General features: G+C 45.6%; 1 protein-coding gene across 1 annotated transcript; it reads right to left on the bottom strand.

Moving 5' to 3' along the window:
• Positions 1-427: 427 nt before the first annotated feature.
• On the bottom strand, positions 428-10,483 carry LOC142370455 (GTPase IMAP family member 9-like). The gene is made up of 2 exons (XM_075453035.1): positions 10,264-10,483; positions 428-1,127 (listed from the first exon to the last, which is right to left on the bottom strand). Exons 1-2 carry the CDS (start codon positions 10,481-10,483, stop codon positions 430-432), a joined length of 918 nt encoding a protein of 305 aa, XP_075309150.1. The 3' UTR covers positions 428-429.
• Between the last annotated feature and the right edge of the window lie 8,142 nt (positions 10,484-18,625).

The following is an 18,625-nucleotide window of genomic DNA, read 5'->3' as shown; positions in this document are numbered from 1 at the left end:
AAAGTAAATACTTTTCTATCACCATCATCATGTATTACTTTGTAAGGAATACATTCTATCAATAAGTCATTTTCTACACCACAAAGCTAAATCCTAACATATTGAATACCACGATTATAAAATACGAGAAACCGCCATGATTATTGGCTTCTTATCAAATTAACATTATATCTACCAGAACTAAACTATGTTTTATTATCAGCATATCACACTCTCAGTATAATAGAAACCACATATTTCCCCCATAACAATCAACAGCTCAAGGTTTCCTCAATTTTGACTAATAAATGATTTGAAGCAATGCTGTACTCCCCCTCTGTCTACACAGTGTGTTCTAACTTTGCCGAACCTCCTCTGTTTGCTTACAAAGGTAGCAAACAAAATCTTTCTAGGTCTTGATTATGAGTCTAGACAATCCACCATGGTCATTTATTCTCTTGCAAGAATCAAATGAAAAAGTAAGATGCGTTGGATCAGAGCCTTCATGAATTCTTCATCCATGTCACCTCGCCCCATTTTCTGAGCTAACTCTACCTCTTTATACATTGCATCTGTGTAATGTGTCCCCCCGTTTGCTGCCACCACGTTGTCGACCATCTCCAGAAGTTGCGTTACCTGTTTTCTGTCCTTGCTCATGTTGTCAAAGACTAGGAACCTTCCGCCACAACGTTGGATAACTCGTTGAAGCCCCGGGTCACCTTCACGTACATATTCCTGTATGGTCATGGCTCCAAGATCACCACCACGGGTAAACAGCACAATCATGAACTGGTTGGCTTTTGGACCAAACAGCTCCTGTAGTGCTTCCACAGAGTTCTTCTCTTCTTTGGTGAATCGGCCAATTTGGATCACCAGCAGGAAGACATGTGGACCAGGACAGGAGACTTTGACACATTTCACTATTTCTCTTTTTATGAAATCTTCCGTTTTGGAAGTGTCCGGGATCCCTGGCGTGTCAACCACACTAACTACTCTGTTACCCCAGAGAGCGACTCCTTTTTCACAGGCTTCTGTCACTGAACTTGCAGCGGGACTAGATTTGAATTTCGTTTCTCCAAGAATGGTGTTTCCAACTGCACTTTTGCCCACAGCAGTTTTTCCAATCATCACAATTCTCAAATCAAGACCTGCAAGACAATGGACAAACTCAGTTTAAATTCTCTTACAGTGTGACTTGGTTGTTGTATAAATACCTGACTGAATGTTAGTTCATTATTTTAAAATGCAAATGACTTGTACAGATGGGGGGAAAATCTTACCTTACTTAATTCAATGATAAAGAAGAGAAGAAGAGACTACATTTCCCATCATGCCTGTGTGTGGCAGAGGAAAAGCCGAAGGAGGTGAAGCAGCGGCAGCAGCAGCAGGAGCCCCAGCGAGGACTTCCCAGCCAGCCGGGGCAGAGCTGTTGTGTGTGTGTGAATGAAAAGGCAGTTTGAAGCCTTTTCCCGCTCTGCTGGCGCAACCGTGAGTCAGAGGGGCGCGAGCTCAGAGGGACATAAATAGAGCGAGCGGCTGGCGAAGACCCTGCCGCACGCGCGGGGGCGTGTCCCTTCGCGGGATGTAGCGTAATGTGCCTCCACTTCGTCTCGGCAAATCGCTACATTCCGCTCCGAATCTCTTTCTCTTTCTCTCTCCCCCGCTCTTTTTTTTCTCCTCTCCTCTCTTCCTCCCCCTCTCCTCTCCCTCCCTCTCCCTCTCCCTCCAAGCTCAAACAGCTGGTGTTTCTCAACGCTCTTTGAGTGGTTTAACACAGTCAGTTCTTCCTCTCGAGTGGTTGACATGTTTTTTATCCTTCAGAGTTTCATACTTTCATTAATAGCGCCGTATTGGATCACTGTATGGTGGCCCCCCCCCTTTTTTTGGTGATGAAGCTGCTTTGATACTGTTTCGTGTTGTGGTGGCTGTTGGTATTTCTAACTGTTGAACTGATCTGAAGTTGTTTTTGTGGAAGTGGTGCTATTTTGTGATCATTGAACTGGTTGTAATAAAACTTTTATTTATAAAGCATTGTCATGCAGCATTTTTACTCATCATAAGGGCTTAACAATGTCAATAATGAAACAAAACGTTATAAAATGAGGTTTAAGCTATTAATTAATTGATCATGTAAATATATATGGGACCGGTTAGGGTTAGGGTTAGGGTTAAGGCTGGGGATAGGGTTAGGGTTAGAGTTAGAGTTAGAGTTAGAGTTAGAGTTAGGGTTAGAGTTAGAGTTAGAGTTAGGGTTAGAGTTAGGGTTAGAGTTAGAGTTAGAGTTAGGGTTAGAGTTAGAGTTAGAGTTAGAGTTAGGGTTAGAGTTAGAGTTAGAGTTAGAGTTAGGGTTAGAGTTAGAGTTAGAGTTAGGGTTAGAGTTAGAGTTAGAGTTAGGGTTAGAGTTAGAGTTAGGGTTAGAGTTAGAGTTAGAGTTAGGGTTAGGGTTAGAGTTAGGGTTAGAGTTAGAGTTAGAGTTAGAGTTAGAGTTAGAGTTAGAGTTAGGGTTAGAGTTAGAGTTAGAGTTAGAGTTAGGGTTAGAGTTAGAGTTAGAGTTAGGGTTAGGGGCCTGCCAGGTGAGTGTTTAAACTTGTAGCACCCACAGTTGCAGATATGCAACAAGCTTTTTATGTATTTACATTATATTTCGATTTACATGACATTATTTGAAATTTGAAATTGACATACATTATTTCCATTCATGTGTCATTTTTTTACATTACATTTGATTTCCTGTGTTTCTTTCTCAATAAAAGGTCATTTAAAGGGGTTTGTGCGTGGAACCTACTTCGAATGGATACATATGAAGGACAAAGGAGTTTGAACTTGTTTTGACTGAAGGAATTCCTTTTATAGCAAAAATCCGTATTTCGTCTTAACTCCGCAAAAGAAGGCTATTCCTGTGTTTCTTTCTCCAAAAAGGTCATTTAAAGGGCTTTATGCGTGGAACCTACTTCGAATGGATACATATGAAGGACAAAGGAGTTTGAACTTGTTTTGACTGAAGGAATTCCTTTTATAGCAAAAATCCGTATTTCGTCTTAACTCCGCAAAAGAAGGCTATTCCTGTGTTTCTTTCTCCAAAAAGGTCATTTAAAGGGCTTTATGCGTGGAACCTACTTCGAATGGATACATATGAAGGACAAAGGAGTTTGAACTTGTTTTGACTGAAGGAATTCCTTTTATAGCAAAAATCCGTATTTCGTCTTAACTCCGCAAAAGAAGGCTATTCCTGTGTTTCTTTCTCCAAAAGGGTCATTTAAAGGGCTTTATGCGTGGAACCTACTTCGAAAGGATACATATGAAGGACAAAGGAGTTTGAACTACAGAAGAGACGTGTCTAAGTGTGCGTTTGTGTGTGTGCACGTGCGTATGCGTGTGTGTGTGTGTGTGTGTGTTTGTGCATGTGCATGTGTAAATGTGCACGTGCACACACATGTGACAGACTCCTCCCCCTGATACATAGACTCCTCCCCCTGATACAGAGACTCCTCCCCCTTATACATAGACTCCTCCCCCTGATACAGAGACTCCTCCCCCTAAGACAGAGACTCCACCCCTTGATACATAAACTCCTCCCCTAAGACAGAGACTCCTCCCCCTGATAGAGAGACTCCACCCCATGACAGAGACTCCTCCCCCTAAAACAGAGACTCCTCCCCCTAAGACAGAGACTCCACCCCTTGATACATAGACTCCACCCCCTAAAACAGAGACTCCTCCCCCTGATACAGAGACTCCTCCCCTAAGACAGAGACTCCTCCCCCTGATACAGAGACTCCTCCCCTAAAACAGAGACTCCTCCCCCTGATACAGAGACTCCTCCCCTTGATACAGAGACTCCTCCCCCTAAAACAGAGACTCCTCCCCCGATACATAGACTCCTCCCCCTGATACAGAGACTCCTCCCCCTAAGACAGAGACTCCACCCCTTGATACATAGACTCCTCCCCTAAGACAGAGACTCCTCCCCCTGATACAGAGACTCCTCCCCTAAGACAGAGACTCCACCCCTTGATACATAGACTCCTCCCCCTAAGACAGAGACTCCTCCCCCTTATACATAGACTCCTCCCCTAAGACAGAGACTCCTCCCCCTAAGACAGAGACTCCACCCCTTGATACATAGACTCCTCCTCCTGATACATAGACTCCTCCCCCTGATACAGAGACTCCTCCTCCTGATACATAGACTCCTCCCCCTTATACATAGACTCCTCCCCCTAAAACAGAGACTCCTCCCCCTTATACATAGACTCCTCCCCTGATACATAGACTCCTCCCCCTGATACAGAGACTCCTCCCCCTAAAACAGAGACTCCTCCCCTAGACAGAGACTCCTCCCCCTAAAACAGAGACTCCTCCCCTTGATACAGAGACTCCTCCCCCTAAAACAGAGACTCCTCCCCCGATACATAGACTCCTCCCCCGATACATAGACTCCTCCCCCTAAAACAGAGACTCCTCCCCCTGATACAGAGACTCCTCCCCTTGATACAGAGACTCCTCCCCCTAAAACAGAGACTCCTCCCCCTGGTACAGAGACCCCTCCCCCTAAAACAGAGACTCCTCCCCCTAAGACAGAGACTCCACCCCTTGATACATAGACTCCTCCTCCTGATACATAGACTCCTCCCCCTTATGCATAGACTCCTCCCCCTAAAACAGAGACTCCTCCCCCTGATACAGAGACTCCTCCCCCTGATACATAGACTCCTCCCCCTGATACAGAGACTCCTCCCCCTAAGACAGAGACTCCACCCCTTGATACATAGACTCCTCCCCTAAGACAGAGACTCCTCCCCCTAAAACAGAGACTCCTCCCCCTGATACAGAGACTCCTCCCCTAAGACAGAGACTCCTCCCCTAAGACAGAGACTCCTCCCCCTGATACAGAGACTCCTCCCCTAAAACAGAGACTCCTCCCCCTGATACAGAGACTCCTCCCCTTGATACAGAGACTCCTCCCCCTAAAACAGAGACTCCTCCCCTAAGACAGAGACTCCACCCCTTGATACATAGACTCCTCCTCCTAAAACAGAGACTCCTCCCCCTGATACATAGACTCCTCCCCCTAAGACAGAGACTCCACCCCTTGATACAGAGACTCCTCCCCCTTATACATAGACTCCTCCCCCTGATACAGAGACCCCTCCCCCTAAGACAGAGACTCCACCCCTTGATACATAGACTCCTCCCCCTAAGACAGAGACTCCTCCCCCTTATACATAGACTCCTCCCCCTGATACAGAGACCCCTCCCCCTAAGACAGAGACTCCACCCCTTGATACATAGACTCCTCCCCCTAAGACAGAGACTCCTCCCCCTTATACATAGACTCCTCCCCTAAGACAGAGACTCCTCCCCCTAACACAGAGACTCCTCCCCCTGATACAGAGACTCCTCCCCTTGATACAGAGACTCCTCCCCCTAAAACAGAGACTCCTCCCCTAGACAGAGACTCCTCCCCCTAAAACAGAGACTCCTCCCCTTGATACAGAGACTCCTCCCCCTAAAACAGAGACTCCTCCCCTAGACAGAGACTCCTCCCCCTAAAACAGAGACTCCTCCCCTTGATACAGAGACTCCTCCCCCTGATAGAGAGACTCCACCCCATGACAGAGACTCCTCCCCCTAAAACAGAGACTCCTCCCCCTAAGACAGAGACTCCACCCCTTGATACATACTCCCTAGGAAGAGACTCCTCCCCCTAAGACTCCTCCCCCAAGAAAGATACTCCACCCCTAAGACAGAGACTCCTCCCCCCTGATACAGAGACTCCTCCCCCTGACAAAGAGACTCCTCCCCCTAATACAGAGACTCCTCCCCCAAGACAGAGACTCCTCCCTCCCTAGGAAGAGACTCCTCCCCCTAAAACTCCTCCCCCAAGAAAGAGACTCCTCCCCAAAGACTCTTCCCCCTGACAAAGAGACTCCTCCCCTAAGACAGAGACTCCTCCCCCTAATACAGAGACTCCTCCCCTTGATACAGAGACTCCTCCTTCCTTAGGCATAGACTCCTCGTGTATGTGTGAACGTGCTAGTGCATGTGTGTGCACGTGGTAGTGCATGTGTGTTTTTGCACGTGCTTGTGCACGTGTGTGTGCACGTGCTAGTGCACGTGTGTGTGCACGTGCGTGTGCATGTTTGTGCACGTGCGTATGTGTGTGCTCGTGCATTTGTGTGTGTGCACGTGCTAGTGCACGTGTGTGTGTGCATGTGTGTGCACGTGGTAGTGCACGTGCGTGTGCATGTGTGTGCACGTGGTAGTGCACGTGCGTGTGCATGTGTGTGCACATGCTAGTGCACGTCTGTGCATGTGCGTGTGCACGTGTGTGTGTGCATGTGTGTGTGTGCACGTGCGCGTGTGTGTGCACGTGCTAGTGTACGTGTGTGTGCACGTGCTTGTGTATTTGTGTGTGTGCACGTGTGTGTGCACGTGTGTGCACATGTGTGTGCACGTGCGTGTGCATGTGTGTGTGTGCACGTGCCAGTGCGCGTGTGTTTGTGCAAGTGCGTATGTGTGTGCTAGTGCATTTGTGTGTGTGCACGTGCTAGTGCACGTGTGTGTGTGCGTGTGCATGTGTGTGTGCACGTGGTAGTGCACGTGCGTGTGCATGTTTTTGCACATGCTAGTGCACGTCTGTGCATGTGCGTGTGCACGTGTGTGTGTGCATGTGTGTGTGTGCACGTGCGCGTGTGTGTGCACGTGCTAGTGTACGTGTGTGTGTGCACGTGTGTGTGTGCACGTGCGTGTGCACGTGTGTGCACGTGTGCATGTGTGTGTGCACGTGCTAGTGCACGTGCGTGTGCATGTGTGTGCACGTGCGTGTGCATTTGTGTGGACGTGCTAGTGCACGTGCGTGTTCATGTGTGTGCGTGTGCATGTGTGTGCACGTGCTAGTGCACGTGTGTTTGTGTGCGTGCGTCTGTGTGTGCACGTGCTAGTGCACGTGTGTTTGTGCATGTGTGTGTACGTGCTAGTGCATTTGTGTGTGTGCACGTGCTAGTGCATGTGTGTTTGTGCACGTGCGTGTGCACGTGTGTGTGCACGTGCGTGCAAGTGCGTGTGCATGTGTGTAAGCACGTTCGTGTGCACGTGCGTGTGCATGTGTGTGGACGTGCTAGTGCACGTGCGTGTTCATGTGTGTGCGTGTGCATGTGTGTGTGCACGTGCTAGTGCATGTGTGTTTGTGTGCGTGTGTGTGTGTGCGCATGTGCATGTGTGTGCACGTGGTAGTGCACGAGCGTGTGCACGTCTGTATTGTGCGTGTGCATGTGTGTGTGTGTGTGCATTTGTGTGTGTGCACGTGCATGTGTGTGTGCACGTGCTAGTGCACGTGTGTTTGTGTGCGTGTGCATGTGTGTGTGTGTGCATGTGCATGTGTGTGCACGTGGTAGTGCACGAGCGTGTGCATGTGTGTGTGCACATGCTAGTGCACGTCTGTGCTTGTGCGTGTGCACGTGTGTGTGTGCATTTGTGTGTGTGCACATGCTAGTGTACGTGTGTGTGCACGTGTGTGTGCACGTGCGTGTGCATGTGTGTGTGTGCACGTGCCAGTGCACGTGTGTTTGTGCACGTGCGTATGTGTGTGCTAGTGCATTTGTGTGTGTGCACGTGCTAGTGCATGTGTGTGTGTGCACGTGCGCATGTGTGTGCACGTGCTAGTGTACGTGTGTGTGCACGTGCTTGTGCATTTGTGTGTGTGCACGTGCGTGTTCATGTGTGTGTGTGCACGTGCGTGTGCACGTGCGTGCAAGTGTGTGTGCATGTGTCTAAGCACGTTCGTGTGCACGTGCTAGTGCATGTGTGTGTGCACGTGCGTGTGCATGTTTGTGTGCGCACGTGCGTGTGCATGTGTGTGCACATGCGTGTGCATGTGTGTGCACGTGCGTGTGCATGTGTGTGGACGTGCTAGTGCACGTGCCTGTTCATTTGTGTGCGTGTGCATGTGTGTGTGCACGTGCTAGTGCACGTGTGTTTGTGTGCGTGTGCATGTGTGTGTGTGCATGTGCATGTGTGTGCACGTGGTAGTGCACGAGCGTGTGCATGTGTGTGTGCACATGCTAGTGCACGTCTGTGCTTGTGTGTGTGCACGTGTGCATGTGTGTGCATGTGTGTGTGTGCACGTGCACGTGTGTGTGCACGTGCTAGTGTACGTGTGTGTGTGCACGTGTGTGCGCGCGTGCGTGTGCATGTGTGTGTGCGTGTGCATGTGTGTGTGCACGTTCGTGTGTACGTGCTAGTGCATTTGTGTGTGTGCACGTGCTAGTGCATGTGTGTTTGTGCACGTGCGTGTGCACGTGCTAATGCATGTGTGTGTGCACGTGCGTGTGCACGTGCGTGTGCACGTGCGTGTGCATGTGTTTGGCCGTGCTAGTGCACGTGCGTGTTCATGTGTGTGCGTGTGCATGTGTGTGTGTGCACGTAATAGTGCACGTGCGTGTGCATGTGTGTGCACGTGCGTGTGCATGTGTGTGGACGTGCTAGTGCACGTGCGTGTTCATGTGTGTGCGTGTGCATGTGTGTGTGCACGTGCGTGTGCACGTGTGTGCACGTGCGTGCAAGTGCTAATGCATGTGTGTAAGCACGTTCGTGTGCACGTGCTAATGCATGTGTGTGTGCACGTGCGTGTGCATGTGTGTGTACGTGCTAGTGCACGTGCGTGTTCATGTGTGTGCGTGTGCATGTTTGTGTGTGTGTGCACGTGGTAGTGCACGAGCGTGTGCATATGTGTGTGCACATGCTAGTGCACGTCTGTGCTTGTGCGTGTGCATGTGTGTGTGCGTGTGCATGTGTGTGTGTGCACGTGCTAGTGCACGTGCGTGTGCATGTGTGTGCACGTGCGTGTGCATGTGTGTGGACGTGCTTGTGCACGTGCGTGTTCATGTGTGTGCGTGTGCATGTGTGTGTGCACGTGCGTGTGCACGTGTGTGCACGTGCGTGCAAGTGCTAATGCATGTGTGTAAGCACGTTCGTGTGCACGTGCTAATGCATGTGTGTGTGCACGTGCGTGTGCATGTGTGTGTACGTGCTAGTGCACGTGTGTTTGTGCACGTGCGTGTGTGTGTACGTGCTAGTGCATTTGTTTGTGTGCACGTGCGTGTGCACGTGTGTGTGCACGTGCGTGCAAGTGCGTGTGCATGTGTGTTTGTGCACGTGCGTGTGCACGTGTGTGTGCACGTGCGTGCAATTGCGTGTGCATGTGTGTGGACGTGCTAGTGCACGTGCGTGTTCATGTGTGTGCGTGTGCATGTGTGTGTGCACGTGCTAGTGCACGTGTGTTTGTGTGCGTGTGCATGTGCATGTGTGTGCACGTGGTAGTGCACGAGCGTGTGCATGTGTGTGTGCACATGCTAGTGCACGTCTGTGCGTGTGCACGTGTGTGTGTGTGTGTGTGCATGTGTGTGTGTGTGCACGTGCGCGTGTGTGTGCACGTGCTAGTGTACGTGTGTGTGTGTGCACGTGCGTGTGCACGTGTGTGCGCGCGTGCGTGTGCATGTGTGTGTGCACGTGCGTGTGCATGTGTGTGCACGTGCTAGTTCATGTTTGTGTGCACGTACGTGTGCATGTGTGTTTGAACGTGCACGTGTTTTTGTGCACGTGCTAGTGCATTTGTGTTTGTGCACGTGCATATGTGTGCACGTGTGTGTGCATGTGCGTGTGCACGTGCGTGTGCAAATATCTGTAAATGTGCATAATTATTTTCTAATGCCAAAAAAATGTGACAAAGACAATTATATTACTCGTGAAATGTTTATTTACGAAATATTTATTTTTTAAAAATTGAAACTTGATCAAATTAGGCTTCATCAAAGCAACAACACACTCATATAAACCAGACAGGTTACAAAATCAAATATTATGCAAAGGAAACTCAGAACGCATAAATTCAGCACAGAGAACTGCCAATGCAATGAAGCTGCACTGCCCATGAACTATAAATGATAAAAGTAACATTTCAGTAATCAGCATTGAAACGTGCTATTGTAAATATTTTTGCCTACTTCCAATTAGTGAGATACATGTGCCTGTCGGGGCGCGCAGGTTTCTTTAATCCTCGGTGGCACTGAGGACAGGGCCACTCGCAAGTCCTGTTCAACCGAGAGCCGCGACCTCCTGTTGTTCTTCATGTGAACTAGAGAGGAGAACGCCAACTCACACAGGCAGGTAGTGGGGAAAAGAAGCAGTTGCTCAATGGCGTGGTTGGACAAGCTCCGATGCAGAAGCCAACCAAAACTGATCCAGAGGGAGCTCACTACATTTGAGTTTCAGTGTGGGGTCCACACGGAGCTCTGCGCACTCCTCTCTCTCTCTCTTTCATAGTGAGCTTTTCTGTTGAGGATTCCTGGTTGAATGGGTCTCGGATCCAGTCATAGTCCTCGATGTCAGCCACACGTGGAAAATAGCGCTCAAACCTGTCTTTTAAGGTCTTAAGGTGTTCGGCACATACAGCGCGCTCCATAGCTGCCTGTGGCGCAGCTGATGCCAGCGGGAACATCTCCATGGAGCCCTGTCCCAAAGAATCATTTTGCCCATAAACCCCTCACAGAATCTTGTCTGTGGATGATAAAATATTTTCATTCCTGCCCTGAAGCTTGACGTTCAACTCGTTCAGACGTCCAAATATGTCCGCAAGGTGAGCCAGCCTGGCGCACCGCCTCTCATCCGCGAGCTTGTCCTTATGTGGGACAGCGTGAACATTCAAAAAGCTCTTCCCGAAGTTCATAAAGACGGGATAGGACTTTCCCCCGTGACAGCCAGCGCACCTCTGTGTGGAGGATCAGGCTTTGGTGGTCGGCTCCCATCTCGGCGCACAGCTGGGAGAAGAGGCGAGATTTCAGTGTAATTCACCCGCCTCTGCACAGCCTGATTCAGCACCTCGGTCAACTCCGGGGGCATGGTTTTTGCAACTAATGCCTCTCGGTGCAAAATGCAGTGGTTTGTCACAATATGTGGATTTTGTGCTTTCACCTGAGCAATAAATCCTTTCACTCTCCCCGTCATGCCTGCCGCACCATCTGCGCAAAGACTGACGCACACATTCCAGCTCAGATTGTTCTCTTCTAAATACTTATCGGTAACCCTGAATATTTCTTCTCCCGTTGTATGGCTTTCCATTTCTTTCCAGAAAAAAAAAGTCTCTTTGATAGAGTCACCATCAACATATCTGACGTTTGCCAGAAGTCGGGCTGCGGCCCCACTTATGGCAGCAGATGCGTGCAGTTGTAGGGACAATCTGCCGCTCGCCTGTGGTTTCTCTGTCAAATGTTGCTCAATGTCTCCTGACATGTCGTCGATCCTTCTTTTCATTGTGTTATCAGACGACGGCACTTTGGATAGCTCATCTGGACCCAGCATGACACCTACAATTTTTTTGCAAGCGGGGAGGGTGAGTGTCTCCGCTATTGTGTGAGGTTTCTTCTGCTTTGCAATGAGCTCCGCTAGCATGTAACTAGCCTCCATTGCCTTTTCAGACACTTTCACACAATCCAACAAACGGCCTCTGGTTCAGATCCCGCGCTCTTTTGAAGAAGGCCAAGTTTCTCTCAACGTGGAAGATGTACAAAAGGTTGTCTCTGTGTGTTTCTTTCTGTTAATAATTGCTGCGCATGTGAATTCCCACCCTGCCAAGGTCCTTGAATGCACCACAAAGACGCAGATCGGTTCAGCGCAAAACATCGGCTGAACGATCTCTGTGGTGTGTGCGTCCATTAAGCCGTGAGTTATGTTGATTTACTTATGTGTTACACTATGTTGATGTTTGTGTTTATCCGTGAGTCTACTTTGATGACTTAGCAGTAGTTTTGCCATCGGTTTGTATAATATGGGGAACATTTAGCCACAAATGAGTAACGTGGGGCTAGCCGCTAACTAGCTATAGCCTGAAACGTGTATGTAGTGGTTTATACATTGCATACTGTATGTTAATTGATCAGTCACAGTGCATGCCCCTCTTTTGTTGCATCTAAGCATTGATTTATTCTCATTCAAGTTTAATTGATTCATGCTGACTTTACATTCCAAACTAATCTTGAGCTGTATTTCAGTTGTTATTTGGTTAGATATATGTAGCTCAGGTGTATTCTTATGTTTAAGTTGTACTTCATTTCCAATCATTATGTATTATTGTGCTTGTATTGCAGCAACCACACACCCACACCGTGCATAGCATTAGCTAACTTCTCCCGACAGAGGACGCGCTCAGGCTGAGGGCGGTTAGCATCCCCGGCGGTCCAAGTGAAACCATGAGACAGGTAGCTTTCATTATACTGCCTGCTGACAGTTTCCTTCTTTTGTTTTCCTGTGGTGGTGGTGGTGGGCTTTCGGCAGTCTCTGGACTGGTGGCTGGTCGTTTGCTCCGCACAAGAAAGCGCTCCATTTTCTCGCTAGAGTGTTTCTCTGTCTTAATGTTGTTCTTCAGCCTTTGATGTGTCACGCTCCTTTATATTTTTAAAATAATTGTTTTTAGTATAGAATTTCCCTCTGTATTATGAAATGAGTGCATACAAAGTACTGATATAGTAAATTAAAAAAATATTGTTTTTGTGTAGTTGTATATTGCAATAATGATATATGGCTGTCAAAATCCCACGGCACACCGTTTGGGAACCACTGAGCTAGCTAACATGTGCTGTACTGTTGTTAGCTAGCTAACGTGTACTGTACTGTCGTTAGCTAGCTAACGTGTACTGTACTGTCGTTAGCTAGCTAACCTGTACTGTACTGTCGTTTGCTAGCTAACCTGTACTGTACTGTCGTTAGCTAGCTAACCTGTACTGTACTGTCGTTAGCTAGCTAACCTGTACTGTACTGTCGTTTGCTAGCTAACCTGTACTGTACTGTCGTTAGCTAGCTAACCTGTACTGTACTGTCGTTAGCTAGCTAACCTGTACTGTACTGTCGTTTGCTAGCTAACCTGTACTGTACTGTCGTTAGCTAGCTAACCTGTACTGTACTGTACTGTCGTTAGCTAGCTAACCTGTACTGTACTGTCGTTTGCTAGCTAACCTGTACTGTACTGTCGTTAGCTAGCTAAGCGTCACTGTTGTTAGCTAGCTACGTGTGTGTGTGTGTGTGTGTGTGTGTGTGTGTGTGTGTGCGCGCGCACGTGCTAGTGCACGTGGAATGAAGGTTTTGACATGCATCATCTTGCAGTTTTTCATTTTGAGAATGGTAAATCATATCCAGTAACACTAACAAATACGAGAATCTTTCCTAAAACAGGCTTTCCTAATTATCGTCCATTTGTTTGAAAGATTTTTTTTTTTCTGTCTTAATTCTTAACGTCATACTAATGTAAAAATGTTTGTTGTACCAGAATGAATCATATTTATCTAACCTCATTAATTGGTCATGTTTGGCAGCTGGCCATGTAAAATATGTAGAATAAATGTAAAATACATGTAAAATAAACATTTTCTCTCCTCTTTCTTTCCTTATTCATTTTCAGCTGTTGGGAGTTTAATGAGAACCCCATCCCTGACAGACTCATCAACTGGCCCATCATCGTACCTGAAAGAAAACGTAAAATACGAAAAGATTGGTGAATGCACAAATTCTCTTAAATCACTGGTACGGACGATTTAAGAAGAAATCTGTGCGTACGAACGCTTCTTGCATGAGGCCCATTCTTTGTCCCCTAGTGGTGTACAGCCCACATGGAAACATCAACAAAAATAAAGTATGACTTTTTCTAATGACGGGGTCTCTTTAGGAAAAGTCAGAAAATTTCAAGGTGGAAAAAGATAGTTGAAGGTATTTTTTCTACAGCTAAACATGGTAGTGGCTCACTTTTGACCCGCGAGACAACGGGAGGGTTATTTGTTTCTGTCTCAGAAATGAAAATGAATGAAAATAAGAAAGAATTTGCATTCACTTTTTCCAATTTTCTGAAGGGTTTGATGAACCTGCATCACTGCAAAAAATATTCAGACTTTTTCGTCACTGGTTTTGTTTATTAGGCAGCTTTATTAGGTAGATCCATGCAAATTTGTTATAAAAATCTAACTATAGTGTAGTTTTATTGCTAATACAGTCCAGTAAAAGAACTCCTCATTCATATGTGCTGAATATGCTGCTACCTTTGCTCCCTGGCAGAAATAAGAGGAACTCAAGGGAAAGATCTGACCATCCCCTGCAGTGCTCCTACTTACCTGAACAATCCCTCCCTCCAGTGGACCTTCTCCAACGGCGAGGAGTTTTCACGCATCATCCCCTACGACAGCCGGTCGGGGCGCAGCATCTCCACGCCGCCATGGGACAACCACATGGAGCTGGACAACTTCAGGGTCCCGTTTGGAGACGGCGCCCTACGACTGATGGACCCCAAACACTTGGAGCACACGGGCAGCTACACCTGCGAGTTCTCCGTGCCGTACAGCTCACACACCGAACGCAGTGAAGTGACCATCCACGGTCCTGAAGGTGAGGTCATGAACCCAACAGCGCAAACATGTTAAAGGATTCGCTCTGTTTTTACTGCTGTGGTGTCCAGAGTCCCCTTTTGTCAGCCGCACATGTGAAACTATGATCTGGGTGGCTGCTGCTGATCCCGTAAAGACTTTGAGAGGTCAGGAAAACCCTGTGTTTGAGACTGATCTGAACAAATTTTAACCCCAGCTATCAGTAGAACATTTGAGAACTTTCACAGCGCCCAGATTCAGACTCCGCCCCTCTTCAGTTGTTGCACACTGGAAAAAAATCAAAGTCTTACCGAGTATATTTGTCTCATTTCTAGTCAAAATATCTCATTACACTTAATACCAGACACACCTGCCTAACAAGCACCATTTCAGCCAGATATGGGGACTTGTTGGAAGACAATACATCTGGAATATCTTGTTAAATGAAAAAGTCTTGAAAACAAATTGTTTTGAGTCACATATCATATGAAACAAGCTTTTTTTTGACATTTGAAGAGGTTTTTAAGCTCATTTCAAGATCACTTTTATCTCAAAAGTCCTAAATTTCACATCTTATTTCAAGAAATCTTCACAAGCCGATTTTCACTAGTTCCATTGGCAGATTTATTTTGCTTATTTCAAGCAAAAACGTCTTTTATTTGCTGTTTTTTAACTTATTTTTGGAGGGGCATTTTTTCCAGTGTATGAGGAGCTTCATTTTCTTTGAGATTCTCAGCAGATTGAAAGGACAGAAAACCTTTGGGATTACACTTTTCTTGCATCACAATAACAATCAGAAAATTCTCTGCATGATTGAACTCTTGTTGGACTGCTATATAATCTCTAAATTACAGATACGTATTTAAGAAAGTACAAAGGGAAACCCAGAAGTGGATCTCGTCTGTTTGAAGGATTTGAAGTGATTACGGTTATTATAAACCTCTGCTGAACCAGTCTTTAGGAACACCAACTCTCAGTACTGCAGGCAGCAAACAATTCAAATGGACATTTGTATACTGAGAGACTTCACACTGATTTCATATAATATTTTAGAGTTTAACATTTTTCTTTAGATTATGACAGGAGTATATAATAAAAGCTTCAATGCTCAGCTCTTTCCATGGGTTTTTTCTTAATAATCCAAATGGTTCTGGACTGAGCTGCCGAGTAGAATAGTTGAAAGTCTGGTGAGATTTAGCCCTGCTTCTGGGGATGTTTATGCTACAACAGAAATATACCTTTGGATGGAGAGTGCATTTTTTCTTAGAAGTCTGTGTGTGTGTGTGTTTGTTACCTTTTGCAGATCAGCAAAGAGCATCAGAGGAAACCTCTTATTGGTGGGTCATCGGTCTGGTGGCTGCACTGCTGGTTCTAGCTCTGGCAGGAATGCTGACCTACCTAAAGCTGAGAGGTAAAAGATGTTGAGAGAAAAGATTTTCAATTGCACAGTTGCAACATACATGTACAAGTCACACTGTTTGTTTCTGGTCCCCCTTGTTTTCTGGCTGATTTCTACTTAAGGCTGGCATTTAATGAAAAGGTTCAATCACAATCTCAATCTCTCTCCATCTGCAGGAAGAACCTCGAAGCCCAGAAACGACCCAGAAGAGGTGACGGAGCTGAACCTGGTCAAAGGTTGGTCATCAAAACTAAACATCACATGCGCTGATAAAAACAGACACCAGATGGAGCCAGAGGTTCACTTCCGCTAGCTCCTGATAAACTGTTTACAAGCCCAACCGTTGAAAACAGAGAAAACAAATAACAGAAAGGCTTTTATCATATGACTGTTGAATTATAGTTTGTTTAAACTGCACTGGAAAAAATGCCCCTCCAAAAATAAGTAAAAAAAACAACAAATACAAGACGTTTTTGCTTGAAATAAGCAAAAAAAATCTGCCAATGGAACTAGTGAAAATCGGCTTGTAAAGATTTCTTGAAATAAGATGTGATATTTAGGACTTTTGGGATAAAAAAGTGATCTTGAAATTGGCTTAAAAACCTCTTCAAATGTCCAAAAAAGCTTGTTTAATTTATTTTTATTGACATTTTACGCAGCATCCCGATCTTTTTGGAACGGGGTTGTTAAAAGGTCTTATTTAATTCATTTTCCTGTTGAACTTTATGGCCTCTGTGTCTCATCCTCTAATGCTAAACATGTTCGCCGTGTTTCAGATGCAGCAGCAGGACAGTAACCTGCACTAGAGCACATGTTCGGCCGTCTGCAGCACCGATGGACGCTCATTCCTCCTCACTGGCACTCGATCACACTGAGCACTATCAGGCACAACAACCTGAAACACCTTAACTAACAAGGCACTAACAAAACACACTTATGAGGAACTGCACGTTTCTGAGAAACAGAAAAGTCTCATTAGGATTTTATTTTTTTTTTTTTCGTAAAAGGATCACAGCTTTGCCTTAAAATGACTGATTTCAGAATGGGCATTCTTTGGATTTTGGAGGAAACCCAGAGGAGCGGCTGTATTTCAGACTCGTCACGCTAACACTGGAACGCAAACTCACAAAGTATAAATGGCTCTCAACATCTTCATGAGGGGTTTCTGAACCCCGACAGTGCCTCTGATCATCTGTAGGTATTTCAGAAACTCTCTGGGGAATATTTCCTTGTAAAGATCCCAGCGGATGAATCTACATTTCACAGGGACGAACCAGCGCTGGAATTCTCCTGCAAAATCAGTTTCTGGCCTTAAAAGGTTGCTGCTCTTCTAAAAAAAAAAAAACAGAGATGAACTGCCTGAAATAAATCATGTTCCTGCTCAAAATGTGGTGGATGACTTTAAGGACTGGTAATATAGGACAGTCATAAAGCCAAATTGATCTGCATTTATGTTTAATGATGTATATTTGACCCAACAGGAAGTGGTGAGTAACACATCCTTCGAGGTGGATTAGTCAGTACTAGTCTGTCTGTTTTCCCTGATTTTTCTCCTCACAATGGTGAATCTTTTCAACATGTAAAAACCTCTTTGGCTCGCTCTTAAAATTGTCTGTAGTTTCCAGGGAGAGACGCAACAAGTTGCACCACAAAGCCTATAACAAGGAGTTGGTGTGGTTATTGTTACCAATGCTTGAAAACTGGTTGTTGTTGTTTTTTTCTCTCAATGTCAAGAAGCTTTGCATGGACATCACTACTGTGTGTCCTTGAATACGACACCAAGGATAGTTTAGGTAAGAGTGACTTCCTGTACTGTCCACCATTAACATAAAGTAACTTTTCCAGGATTTTCCATGAGGTCAAACGTTGCCTGGGCATTTATTCCTGGATCATAAAGATAATTTGGTCAGTAAATCATTGTTTGATGTGGAGAGCTTATTGTTTTATAAGACAAAGCACAGAATTTCTACTCATCTGGGCAACATGTTTCATGATGTCAAGTGTCATAATTAAATAAATGCTATTAAAAACGACTAAGAATCCAACTCACTGAGTCTTTTTCTGTGAACTTTCAGTCTGTAGGTGATTGCTCTCTTTAGCTAATGTTTAAACTTCACTGTGGGAGCTGTTACAAATATAAGGACTGATATATTAGGACTATTAGAAATGAAGTTTGAATTCATTTAGATCGGCCAGTGTTAGCTGCAACATGCACCATAGTAACCCTGAATTTGATCAAGTGTGTGGGAAGATGGACAGATGAGAGAGTTTGTTGTTTATACTGATCACTTTCAAATGTGCAGCGGCAACTTTGCATTATATTACATATATTACAAAATATTACATTATTGTTTATAAAGAATGTTTATGAAATAGTTGTTTGCCGATATTAAATTGTAAACATCAAAACAATAAACCGTTTGCGACACAAAAATCTTATTAGTTCAATTGTACCTCAAGATGAAGTCATACCTTTGGCAATTTTAGGTTAAGATTGTTTGTATTTGTTTTATGATAGTTTGCTTGTGTTATTACGATTATTATTATTATTATTATTATTATTTAATAATAATCAGATTAATAATGGAGATTCTTTTCTAAATAACAAAATCACCTGCTAATCCTTTTTCATGTCAATGTTTTGTTAGCCAGTAGATGGCAGCAGTGGCTTTGATATTTCAATAATAAGGGTTTCCAAACAGAACTAACAAAAGCCACAGAAAGGTTTGATTCCCAGCTTGGACCTTTCTGTGTGGAGTTTGCATGTTCTCCCCGTGTAAGCGTGGGTTCTCTGGCTTCCTGGGAGTGAGTGTGAGTGTGACCCTGGACTGGCAACCAGATCTTT

Source organism: Odontesthes bonariensis, chromosome 20 (assembly GCF_027942865.1).
Source record: "Odontesthes bonariensis isolate fOdoBon6 chromosome 20, fOdoBon6.hap1, whole genome shotgun sequence".
Classification (NCBI taxonomy): Eukaryota; Metazoa; Chordata; class Actinopteri; order Atheriniformes; family Atherinopsidae; genus Odontesthes; species Odontesthes bonariensis.
This window is presented reverse-complemented; position numbering and strand designations above follow the sequence as displayed.